The sequence below is a fragment of the Anas platyrhynchos genome, chromosome 7, assembly GCF_047663525.1.
Source record: "Anas platyrhynchos isolate ZD024472 breed Pekin duck chromosome 7, IASCAAS_PekinDuck_T2T, whole genome shotgun sequence".
NCBI classification, from domain to species: Eukaryota; Metazoa; Chordata; class Aves; order Anseriformes; family Anatidae; genus Anas; species Anas platyrhynchos.
In genome coordinates, this window is record NC_092593.1 from 27,381,288 (window position 1) to 27,395,022 (window position 13,735).

General features: G+C 37.9%; 1 protein-coding gene across 1 annotated transcript in view; it reads right to left on the minus strand.

Annotated features, from left to right (window-relative positions):
- Positions 1 to 13,735, minus strand: part of DYTN (dystrotelin) — a 50,824-nt gene that overhangs the window by 29,220 nt on the left and 7,869 nt on the right. The window contains 8 exon segments of the mRNA XM_072041073.1: positions 4,342 to 4,400; positions 4,403 to 4,488; positions 5,055 to 5,538; positions 6,789 to 6,948; positions 7,892 to 7,962; positions 9,648 to 9,804; positions 11,408 to 11,553; positions 12,867 to 12,978. Of these exon segments, the coding sequence (XP_071897174.1) occupies positions 4,342 to 4,400; positions 4,403 to 4,488; positions 5,055 to 5,538; positions 6,789 to 6,948; positions 7,892 to 7,962; positions 9,648 to 9,804; positions 11,408 to 11,553; positions 12,867 to 12,978 (1,275 nt within the window).

The window sequence follows — 13,735 nt, forward strand, 5'->3', positions numbered from 1 at the left end:
GCTCCTTTTTTAGTTTGCAAGATCTTTTTGGCCAAGTTTCCTCTGACTGTTATTGATAACTCTAATAGGCAATTTGATATAAACCAAATGCAACAAAACTTTGGGCATGTAACATTTGATGCTTTGATGAATTACTTTCATTGCCTGGCCAGATGAACACAAACACAAAATTCAGCTTTCCAGGGCAAGTCCATTTAGTTGCTCATTCAAAGTTTCTTTCCTTGAGCATGTGGCAATTTATTTACTTGTTTAGTTTCAAATTGTCCAAAGAAAACCTCATTTGCAGAAGCATTTTGGGCATTCAGCATCTTGCAGAAATAGGTTTGAGTAGTAAAATGGTTAAATGAAATCTTGAAACGGTTACTGGGCCTGAACAAAACAAAACTTAAACATAGTTCCATTGGATGAAATCCTGATCTAATGAAAGCAGATGGCAAACCTCAAGAAGCCTATCAACTTCAATGTAATTGAATTTGTGCTTAAAGTTAAGCATGCAACAAACCATTTAAACGTTGAAATGAGGGAACATGTTCAGAGCAAGGAACACTAAAGCAGTATGAGTACAGGAGCACATCCCTGCCTGCAGCCACTGCCTGCAAGAGTGTTCGGCTACCATGTGGGAGGGAGGCAAGAGCACGGTTACAAGAGATCTGATCACTCTTGTTCTACTGTTGTTAATTATCTAAATTATATTAATATATCTAAAAGCCCCATTATGCACAGCTTTGTATTAACATTAGGGAGAGTCTTCACCCACAGTCCTTATAGCTACTAAGAAAAACAACAAAGTATGATAGGGGCTGGATGCCAGTCATGTAGGATTGGTATTGTACAAAAGGATGTTATCACTTCCCATATGCTCTCAAACTCTACATAACATAAAAACAGAACCTGAACAACTACTGTTAGACTCTTTCACAGAGCCCTTCAGGAAGAGGCTAGTGCTTCCAATCTTGATATCCTCCTCCTACAAGAGCAGGATCCCTAGAAAAGGGCTGCTGGCAGCCTTCTTCCTTCTGTCAGATAGCAGCAGAAATGGAGAAAGACCACTGCTGGCCAAGCTTATGTTTACCTTAAACAAATTCACAATACTGCTCTGCTTCAGCAAGTTCCCTAATTAACAGGCCGTAGCGTCATTTGGCCTTTGAGGGAAGGGGCAGGGAAGGATTAGTATGTGGAGGAAAGACTAGGAAAACAGATGAATCTTTAGCATAGGCCACCCTATGGAGAACGTTTGGAAATTGCTGATGTAAAGGAGACAACCTGTTGTTTTTAATTGTGCTGAAATAAAAAAGGGGATGCAATTGTATGTAAACCTGCATGTGATAAAATTCCTAAAGGAACTCTTACCTCACATATTTTCTTCTCTCTGAAGGACTTGGAGCTAAAATTGTTTTATAACATAGGTCTTACTTATTTTTATTCAGGTCTTAACAGTTTGGCATAAAAACACAACCAGCTGATGCTGTTTGCTACTGATACACTCATTATAAACTGGGGCTTTCTAGGGTGGCTGTGTTAAGAAAAAGCAAGTGCTCTCAGTATGAGATGCAAGAAAGTTTGCTGTACAGTCTCAAAAGAATAATTCAAAATTGTCCTGTGGTTAAAGATGGGTTATTGTCTCCTATCAATCTCCCCTGTGAACTCCGTTGCAGAAATTAGGGTGAGCCAGGATTGTTTTTGCAGGTACTGCTCTTTGGTTGCTGTTTCTCAGTCTGAGTGTGACAGGAGAAGGATGGGATGAACGTTTCTGACTGAGATTGCTTCACTGTCAGCTGGACCAAGTGACAACAAAATAAAGGTCTCGAGTCTTTGCCCCTTTCATCTTACAGAAAACTAGCAGCTAAATAGCTGCTTATTGATGTGAGAAGACATGTCCCTGAGCCTTTACCTGCTGCCATGAAATAACAGTTAAATACTAAGAGGTTCAGGCATATCTATCTATAAGCATTTGTGTTCCATACCTGTCCCATACTGCATCTGACCAAACCAGTATTTGTCATCTGTCACTGCTTCCAATCAATTTTAATTCAGATGCTCCTACTCCGAAGGGTATTCAAAGCCTCATCAGAAGCTGCTGCATATCTTCTCATAACCATCAGTTATGTTCCTTGGATCATTGTTTTTATCTCTTGGCACTGGTATATCACAAAATCTCTAAGCTTCTATTTCACACTACATTCTATTCACGTGATAATATGGATATATGCACCTCCTAGCAAATTCATCACTATCTATTTCCTGTTTTCTGGCATCCTTCTCCCTCAGTTATTTCCTTTACCTTTCATCCTCTTCACCCTTCATTTGCTACAGAAAAAACGCTTGTTAGCTTTCAGTTGCATACCACTCTTTGTTGCTGTAATTCTTGGATGTTTGCATCATATGTAATCAAGGGTTTCTGTGATTTAAAGTAGCAGAAAAAAACAGGAATGTTCATAAGCACCACTGCCATAGCATAATGTCTTTCAAGAAGGTGGCTGAGGTGTTACTAAAAGAAAACAATGCCTCTAGCCATTTTAGCAAGAGCCAAACAGTTCCTTTATCTTGGTGAATTTAATTTGTTATGAAAAATATAAGAGAAGGAAAACATGGAATATTAAGTGGTCTGTTGAGCAGCTTTTCTTCAACACTACACTTTCCATCAGCCTTTTTCCTATTGCATTCCCTATTGCATATTATACATGAAGCTAAGCACCAGAATATATAATTTACCTGTTTTTTTTCCCCCCACAGTTTCCAAAAATATTTTGCTTTCACCCAAACTAAATTTGTTTTCTTAGTAATCACAGACAAATTCCTGTAAAAATTAGGAGTCTTCTCTCTCTTGGCAAGCTGGAATAGCTTTAATGACTCAATTAGAATCCTTAAAACATGCAAATTATTCTTGAACTATGAGTGTTTTTGAGCCCACGTGCACATACTCATTCACTATTTTTCGTGCACCTTCTGCAGAACCACGATAGTACAATCTACAATTTCTCTCTCTGAAGTGGTTCTGAATCATTTCCTTTTCTCAGATCTTTAAAATACTTTTGTGCACTATGTTTTCCTTGCTGCCATCATTATGAAGAGATACAGCAGTTCCTGTGAAGTAACTCAACCATGGCACTGTTGAGGAATTCTACTTGGCAAATTTGCCATGAGTTCGTATTGTCTAGTTCATACAAAGAAGTCAAACATCCAATAATAACATACAAATCCCTATCTTCACCCATTATCTCAACCTTCAGAACTGCTGTCTCTAAGACAATATGCAATTGAGGACCCTCTCCATCATTACAGATTATACCAGAGTATCTCACTGAAACCGCTGGTGTTGCACTTCTATAAAACAAGCAGCCAACAAGAAATGATGAAAGGAAAGCAATGAACACCTATTATTTTTCTCCTAAGTAAAATCTAAGTTCTTTCCAAGGCTTTTACTCACCCATCACCATAAGATAGATAACATACGGTAGTATGAATGGATCAAAGCTGTATGAAGTTTCTTTTGTCTGGTACCTTTCTTTCTCTTCAAATCCTAGACTGTTTGCTGCTGAGGCCTAATAGATGCTTTCTTAAATTCAACAAATGCAATCTGCTACCTACAGCCAGTTATCTATTTTCAAACTTCCATATTGTAAGTATATTTTTATATGCGTATATATGCCTGTATATGTGTACAGGCTTGGTAAGTATTTTTAATACTTCTGAAGTTTTAGATTTACAGGGCTAGCAACTAACAAAAAATGACTTCTCACACATTTTTGATGCTGCAGGTAACATATTCCTAATAACCATTCTATACTAAGCATGATATTCTTATTAACAATTCTACACAAATATATATATTAAAAATGTAAAGGCTCCTCTAAAGCAATCAACTTCCTCTAAATGTGCAAACAATGGTTTCCATTAATCATGAATTTATCAGTTTGGACAAATGTGACTATCTAAGTATCAAGTATTGAGAAGTCTGATAGTTAAGAATTTATTCCTTCCTAATGACTAAGAAAAAGTGATAGAAAATACAGCATTGAAATCAACTGACTCAAGCTGTCTCTTATAGAAAAAAAAAATGTTTCTTAAATACAAGCTATTATCAGTTAAATAGCAGTGAGAAAAATAGTAGAGGACAGTTGTGAATGCCAGTGTACCATTAATGAAGACATACTTTTTTTTTTATCAGTTGCCTCTACATCTACTACATACGAACTAGAAAACACTAATAGAAAGGGAACCTTATTCTCTAACACATTTTATGGTTCCTGGTGAAATCAGTAAATGCAGAAATCTGTTATGATTAGTTATTACAGTGCAGTATTTGAGACACTTTGAAGTGTCTGACATGGCTTTAGTTACCTTCGATAGTTCAGAGGAGCTGTAAGGTGAATGCCAGTTTCTGTCACTTCCAAGCTGGCAAAGTTATTTGGTTGATGAGGTCAGAGAAGGATCTGCAAACATGTTCAGCTGCAGAGAAGAAATCCTGCTTCAAAGCTGACTGTTGAGCTGAAAAGAAAGGATTTTATGTGTTTCAGAGCATTTGATTGCTACAAGATACTCTTTATAAATCTCTTATCACAATTCCATATGAACAGCAGCTTTTTCTGTCGCTCTCCTCATTACATCCTCATTATCAAAAGTGAGGCATCATGAGTGTTGAACAAAGCTCTGCTGTAGTAAGACCACTGATTACAAAGGCATTTGGATTGCTGCAATTTTGCCTGGGGCTAAAGTCATTATGTCACAGCACAGGCAACAGAAGAGACCTCCAGTGGCCTTATCAGTATGAGCATGCTCCTTAATTGACTGCTGAGACTGACATCCTCTTACATGCTTTAACTTAACCTGTTTCAAATTACTCAAGCATTAGGGGCTATATTCCACCTTAAAGAGAAGTGTTCCATCCTATAGTATAGCACTGGAGTACTTCTACAATGGCAAAGGTAAGATTCCTCTGAGAGTTAAATTATTTATGAGGGTTTCCTCTGAGGGTCAAATTATTATGAATGAGATTATAAAGTAAACTGGATAAAGGTGAGAAAACATGTCTAGATAACCAGGAGAACTTGTACCTGATTGGGCTTGAAGAGACAATGCATCCTTCAATTTCATCACTAGCTGCTGCAGTTCCACTTCCTCACTGACTTCCTTTTCATCAGGTGGTATCTGTATTGCAGTGGGAGTGAGAACTGTATTCCCCACAATGCCACTGCAGGAGTTTTCCATCAATTCAGGCAGATAAGTTTGATTCTCTTTTGCTTTTTTACGCTGTCCAATCAAAAGTCCGTCACACTGCAGGGTCACTGACTTCACTGGGTCTTCTGAGAATATAAAGTTCATTGTAGCAGGAACCTCAGGTGTCTCTAAAAGCTGCATTCTATTTTCAGAGTTGGGGCGATTCAAAGCTTTCCAGTCCGCACATGTTCTGGAAATGGGATTTATTTCGGCAGGATTTAATCCACCCTGCATTCTCCTTTCCAGAAGGACATGCTGATTTCTTGGCATCATATTCTGATGCAGTGAAAAAGAAGGATGTGTGGTTGACTGTAACATGGTCTACAAAAGACAAAACACAGAAACAACATAAAAATAACTTATGCTTTGGTTGCTGGTAGAGATAAAATAGGTGGGAAAAAATATTTGGAGTCATAATAATAATTATTATTATTTCTTTAATTTCTCACATATTAAAACCAATTCTTTCCACAAATAAAATATTTCTCTGCAGTGAAAAGAAACTTTGAGTTTGGATAATCTATGTGTCCACTTTTTCCACAATTCTGATCTGAGGACATCATATGCTTCAATGCCATTGAAAAGTGGCAATAATAATGTTCAAAGGCTAAATTTGCAGGAAAAATCATCCTAAAATAATTAAACTAAGGAAAAAAAAAAAAAAACAACAACATATTAAACATGTATCAAACATCTCAAACCTTTTAACATTCAAAATTCCAAAATCAGTCTGGTTGTCAGTACCACGATTGTAGTTGGAATTTTCTAGTCAGAACCAGGATGGCAAATACCATTATTGCACGAACACTTAATCTGAGTAACTGGGATGCGCTGGACACCTAACTGCACATGTGCAGCCAGCCCTACATGTTGGGGACAGACCAGTGTCATAGCGTATACAGAGGATGGTATGACACGCCAGGTCACAGTGGACTCCATGTGCTAGTGATATCAAGCTGTGCACTACAGATGTGTCTGGCTTTCCTATATGTTTGATCTGAAAAACACTCTAAAAGTAGCATGGTCAAAAATGCTACAAAATGCTGCAAGTGGCACACACATATGAAATCCCTGTAAAACACAGCCTTTTCAGAACCTTAGAGATTCTTTTAAATTACATTACCTCTTGTTAATTTAAATCAATAAAATATTTTCCATAAGAGGTCTGTATTACATCCCAGTACAAGATAAAAGTTAGAAATGACAGAAAAGTATTTTATTTATTTTGTGTTAATATGGGACTCTAAAGGAACAACCACAATGAAGTATCTAACACTTCTGTTGGAAACCATTTTCTCACTCTTATTGGAAACCCCTGTCATTATTTTAATTGCAGTAGTATCTAAACAACCCAGACACATTTGTCTGGGGTAGGTGCTAGATATATATAGAGTGAGAAGAAAATCCCTGCTGCAATAAGCCTATCTGCTTTCTCTGAAGACAAAAAACGGAGCAGATAAGCAGAGAGTGTATGAAATAGTACCAAGATTTCTGATCTGCAAGAAAAGTAGTAATTAGTGTTCAGTAATTGTCCATAGTTGTAAAGATTTTTCATACATTTATCACTATACCTTTATATCTTGCTTTATTTGCTGCAGCTCCATTTGCAAGTTTTCATGGCTTGCTCTCAAGCTTTGGAGTGTTGTCTCTATTTTGCAGCTTCTGTCTTCCTGGCAGCTGTGAAGAAATTGCACTTTGTCCTTCCATTTATTGAATTTCTTCTTCATGTTCCTTACAGGGACACAGAAGGGTGGGAATTTTGCTGGATCAGATAACCCATTACACACACAAATATACAATCACAGAATAGGGCAAACACTGTAGCACAAACTTTCCTCTTTTACAGTTCAGGAAACAGCTTCTGGCTTAGAGGCCAGTATTTCAAGAATTAGGCTGTATAAACAGAATTATCAAGAACAGGAGTGTTCTAGAGGAAAGATGTGAGCTGAGTGGAAGTGCAGCCAGGAACCATGCCTTGCATCTTAGGGTTTGATGTTTCCCAAAAAGGTGGCTGAAACTGGAAGAGACGTCATAGTAGTCCCTCTAAGAGCAACTATTCTGGCAACTCTTCTTGCAGACCTCTGACCTGAAGACTCTGGTTTCAATGGTCACAGACACAATTACATCCACAGCACATTTGTATATATATACAAAAAAATTAAGGGAAAAGCAAAAGTGACAGAAAAAGGTGAGCATGGTTACAGCTAAGCCCGTACCATAAACAGAAAAGAAAAATGAATGTGAAATGTGTCATATTCTAATAATAAGTATTAAATATCAATATAATATTCTATGTCAAAGGTTTAAACACCAGAAGGGATTTCTGTAGTAATCTAAGCCATAATTTTTTTTGCAGCAGTTAATCTATCAGGCCTGTTACCTCTATTTGCCTTAAATCATATTCTTTATAGAGATATCCTACCTTGATTTAAAAACTTGTAGTGAATTATCAAGTTGACATTATTTAAACTAATAATTACAGTAATGCTGATGAAAGCAAACCAAAATGTTTTGTTTTGCCTGAAATTGTTTTTCCAGTGATCTTCACTTGTGATTTTTGTTGCTGAGCTACTTCATTCATGCCTATTTGACATGAAATTATTTAAAATCTCAACATTTTTCACTGGAACAGTATTGCCCACCAGTCTTCAGTTGTATTATTGCATTTACCTACCTGCTTTCATTGTGAATACTTCTGAGGGAATCATGCATTTTTAACATATCTGCTTCAAAAGAGGCTATTGCCTGTAATAAAAAAGAGAAAAATATCTGTTCGCGATTTTATCAGCAATAAAATTTTATTTTCTAGGCAAATTCTGCTATAGACAGGCATGGTAAATTGGGGAATTGGCCCATTTTACAGATTTACTAAACTTATCAGCTGATTGCAACCAACATACACATTAATGCATTTCTAATGGCTATCAGAAAAGACTGATAAAAAAATTTACTCAATATAGAACAAATTCTTTGTCCTATGGCACATTCTAAGTGTTTTCAGAATTTGTTTTGTTTTCAATCAGAATAAAACCTCATACCTTTGAATTTCTGCAAAATAGAATATTCTGATTTGGAAACAGTCTCTCCCAAGTCACACAACTGCTTTGGAAGAAGGAGATGGAAGGAGACAGACTGGATGCATAAGGGAGAAGAAAAACCTCTGATCTTTGGATTAAAGCAGAAATCTCTGAGTCACACAGGACAGTAGTTCCAGAAGTCAGGGAGAAACTTTCAAAGTAAACTGCCTTAGAGGCATGGTATAAGATGGTCTGGAATCAGGTTTGCCATTTAATTGTAAGACACATAGCTGAGATCTCAGGACCTTCAAAAGCTAACGGAGTCTTTTAAAAGCTACCTTGCGTTGGTCCTACAATCTGCATCTTTTTAAGCAATCTGCACTAACAGATTTATACTCATTTTCGAATATGTTGGAAATCAGTATAAAACTGCTCAAAAAGAATTTTCATCCCAGAGGGAAAATGAACAAGACTGCAATGCATGTGACAGAGTACCGCTACAGTCCTGTCTCAGTGTTTTCCAAAATGGCAAATGCCAGCCATCAAAATGACATGCTTAAGCAATATTTGCCCACCATTGCTACTGCAGATATGTGCTTGCTGGCACTATAGCTCATGCTGGACAGAGTCCTAGAAGACAGTTACTCCAAAGGAGTAGCACAGGAAACTGCCAAGGAAGTGACCTGACACATAAAGGGTAGTTCTCAGTTACTGCATTCTTGGCTTCTGGGAAGAACAGGGTAAGTGGATGACACAAACTGGTTTGAACACAACCCATTGTTCTGTATATTCCAAGTATGCACAGAGCTACCAACCTCTCAAATAAATATAGAAACAAAAAAACTGCTATGTACTTATTTTTATTTACACTATCCTTTCCACTCCTCTAGCATTGTTTCTATGCAGGGAACCTGGAAATAGATTGGTGAAGAGCTTTTATGCATGAGCTATTTTAGTTGGAGTGGACACTACTCTGGGTTAATCCTTAAGAAGGGCCCATTCTGTCCTCTTATATTGCTATGGTGACAAAAAAAAAAAAAGGTCCAAGCCTATTAGGAATTAAGATGTCCTTCCTTGACATTTGCTTGCAGTGGGAGGACATGATGGCATTTTTTGCTGTCAGAATAGAGAGAGGGCTCTAGCTTAGGCAGTCTTTATCATGCTGCTTTAAGACAACTAAAAAAAAAAAGTTAACAGAGCAAATATTCCTACAAATGCTTCTGAAAGTCACGGAAGTCAAGGAGTCTTGTTCACTAAGTTTTCAGATTCCCCATTTTTTTCTATATGTGAGAAATTAACAAAAAGGTGAAGCTGTCCATTCTTTTTCACTGGTCATTAGACATCAGTTAGATAGTTAACATGGTAGGTCTTCCTCCCAGCTTTAGTATTATTACACCTTCATGTTTCACTCACCTGTATTTTTGTCTTGTCTTGCTCTGGCGTCTCACTGTTATTCTTGTGTGTTACAGTTCTGCTTTTAGATACAAGTGTGGGTGACTCCAGGACAGGTCTGTCCACTGGGAGAGACAGGTTTTCAGGGAATGATGAAGTACTGAGTTCTGCAAGGGGACTGTACACCAACAAAGAAGTACGGAGTAGACAAAGGATCAACCTTTACATGGTTTTGGTACCCAGAACAATCAAAATACAGCTAATGCACTGTGTATAGACAGACAGCCTGCTATTGACTAAGAAAAGGGTATGATTTGTCTGTGCCTGCTAGCATATTTTGGCTGAAAGAATGAAATTCCTTAAAAACAAATTCCACTCTTTCAACAGAACTTCAACAGCAGATTCTTCTTTCCACCCATTTAGCATCAGTGCAATTTGCTACTTCTCTTTTTAAGTTCCAATATTAAGAAGGAGCTAAAGATATTACGAAATTCAACTACAAAAGGATAGCAGAGGGCCAGATACCCTGCTGTGCAGGCCATTCTATGCTGGGAAAAGCCCAGATACCTGTCAGTTACACAGTGACACCTATAATGGCAACTCCAAATTCTGTTTTCTCTCATTGACTGCTACCCAAGCATGAGGTAAGAAAAAACCCACAGAATTGCAAAGAAATTGTGACTGCCCACAGAAGAGTTAAATGATATTCAGAACAAAGAGTGAATTTTTGTTGCTGAATACAAGTGGGGATAATTTAACAATGGAAAATATTTTGCATTTCACCACATTCTAAAGAATGAACACTGAAATATTCACAAGAATCGCTGTAACTATCACCCACTGACCTTAGTGTATATAAAAAATTTGGTTTCTAATATTTACCTAGCAGTGTAGCAAAGAGTTTTATAACCAGATTTTTCTCTTCCTTCCCACAAGGATGAAATTAATTTAATTCTTTTAGAGAGGACTGACCTTTTTCCCCTTTTTCAGTCTCACTGAATCCTAATTTGGAGAATATGAGATTCAAGAGAGTTGCTAAGGCTTTATATAGCTAGTAAAGAATTTCCCCCTACATATGTTTTTAGTGCTTATCTCGTATCATTGTTCTCTTCACCTAAATATCAACCAAAAGGCCAGAGCAAGAAAGGAGTAACTATACAGAAAATCATAACAACCTCCAATGCTCATTATTAACTACTATGATCAGTGGAAACACAGTAATGAGTTTACAAATTAACTAAAAGCAGGCAAAACAGAAGTGATCTAAAGGAACGGTAATGGTGATGCAAAAAATCAGCTACTCACTATTGTGAGTAATCCCACAGGACTGCGATTCAGTAGGACTTGAGTAGAATGACATTCACTGAAAACACTGTGGTTCAGATGCAGGAACCATTCAGTCAATTTCCAATGAATTTGTCATGGAGGAGGTGCTTAAAAACCCACTCAGTGACAGGTGCTAAATATTTGCAATACTTGACCTTAGACTGAGCATAAGAAATGGCACAGAGAGAAAGAGATGCTAAAGAAAGGAGGGAAGGAGGACACAAGCATGTTATGTTCTATACGACAACTGGTCATTAGGTTGTCAGCACTGTAATCATGGTTAAGCAACAGAACAATGTGCAGCAATTTCCTATTTATGCTTTCTATTTTTTATGGAAAAATCATGACATGGTCTGTCACAACAAAGTCATTTACTCAAAGGACACAATCAAGCAATATCCTACAACCTGACACTTTATTTAGAGAGTATAGATTCATTGAAAACAGAAACTCACACAATCTTTTTGTGAGCAGGGAACTGTCTCTCCTCTGTTATCTCCAGAGCTCTCCTTCTCTGAGCCTCCTTTCTTCTGCAGTGGTCTTGAAACAGGTTGTTCCTGACAGTGCAGAGAAAGTGCTTTGCACTCGCCTTTGCTGACATCTATTGGAATGAAGGATAAAAGAGAAAGGAGTGAATTTTCAAGCAGGTGCCCAGAAAAAAAAAAAAAGGCACAACCCAAGGCAAAGGCAATACATGTGCAAGCAAAGGTTTGTTCGTTCCACAGCTGAAGCTGCTGTCTGAGCCCTAGAACTGGAGCTGAGGTGGACAATGATGAAGGACCACAGGCAAGATCAGCTCCAATTCTGGTATGTAAGCAAAACACTGTCCAGGATAAATTCAGGCAACCTGAAAATGTTTAATACAAGCTTTTGACAATTACAATGATAAAGTTCAAAGGCACAACAAGAATTCTGTCCAACTAGTACCTAAGTTCTCCTTTCATCAACAGAAATAAATACTTTTACTAATTATAAGAAGTGTTAATGTATACAGCTTTCCGTGTTTCATGTTCTCCTCTTACACAGTGAAAACCATACTTCAATTTGTCACAGCAGTGCCAGGCTCACGTATAGCTATGCTCCGTAGTTGTTTTATGGGAGGACACAAACCAGTTCTGCCCCAGGAGACGATTGGTAACGAACATTGGAAGAGCCCTGACAATTGAACAGGAAAAAAGAAGAAAATACACGCGTCCTAGTTGTTTCTTAATATGGTAATAAAATTACCACAAGGTGTCAGCACAGTAAAGAGAAACAGTGCTGACTTTTCAAATCCCGCCTCAGCAGCCCACTCCCTGGTACAGACAATGTGAAAATTTAACCAGACACAGTCTCCCAGTGATGAAGTCCATCGCTGGAGCAATGAAAGCACAAGTTGCCCCTGTGATGGAGCTCAAGGAGGTGAGCTTACTTGGGCCTATGCTGGCTCTTCATGCTGTCCCCAGCTGACAGGGACAAATGAATCTACAAGTTCTACAATAAAGTTGAAAATGTCTAGAACAAAGGAAGTTTCATGCAGGAGTTAGTACAACTTCAGGATGGATATTAATTTCTGAATGATTCCGCAGTGGCACTGGGAGGAAGGAGCACTGGGACACACTGTAGGACCTTTTCACAGGTGTAAGAAAGTGCTGCAAAAGGCAAATCTGCCATACAGCAGCCTGGGAAGAGGACTTACACTATGACATTTCATGTCTCCATTCAGTTATTTCAGAACAGAACATTCCTAAAGTTAGAAGCCCCCTTTTCTCCTTTCCCTGACTCACTGTTCCCAGATGAATAATACTAATGTCTCATAGGCACCATGGCCGATATATACATAATTTTATAATCAATGTAGTTCAAGAGTCTCTTGCCAAATTGCCCACATAAAGAACCTGAACAGGGCAATGAATCAGTACAATAGGACTCTACCTGCACACAGTGTTCCACAACAGGATGTGACCTCTTATGTGGTTTGCGGAGACAGCCTGTGAAAAAGCAGACTTGGCAAAGGTCAAAATTCAGGCACTTCAAACAGCGATACCTATGAAGGTAAACAGACACAGACACAAACACAGACACAGAATTTCTAGGTTGGAAGAGACCTCAAGATCACCGAGTCCAACCTCTGACCTAACACTAACAAGTCCTCCACTAAACCATATCACTAAGCTCTACATCTAAACGTCTTTTAAAGACCTCCAGGGATGGTGACTCAACCACTTCCCTGGGCAGCCAGTTCCAATGCCTAACAACCCTTTTGGTAAAGAAGTTAAAAGGCTAGGTTATTTCCCTGCAACAGAGAACTTGGTGTAAAAGTAAGATTGACTACTAGAAGTCCAGACCCTTGGTTTCTGAAATGCAGAGAAGCACCTCTGTTTTAAACAAAGACTTTCACCAGCATTCTTTGAATGCAAGAGTTATTTTGCCCAAACGACAACAGACTAATCTCCAGAACCCACTCATGATTTTGATATTATTAATTTGCTCCATTGAAACTCAATCCAAGGAAGAAACACCTGTTCTAGTATAGTTTTTGAGATTGCAGTTACACCTTCATATGTTTCTTATGCACCAATTATCTGTATCCACTGCTCTTATGGAAATATATTACTACATTATTGATGTATGATTTGTGACTATACAAAGAGCTAAAAATGAAAAAAAAAAGACAAAAACAAACAAAAAAACAAACCTAACATTCTAAGCTTACTATTAGCGAGAACAGACTAACGGTAAAATGTTCATTGTTTAATACAGTAGTTATAGCCTGCAGAGTATGCAAACAATAGTAAGAACAA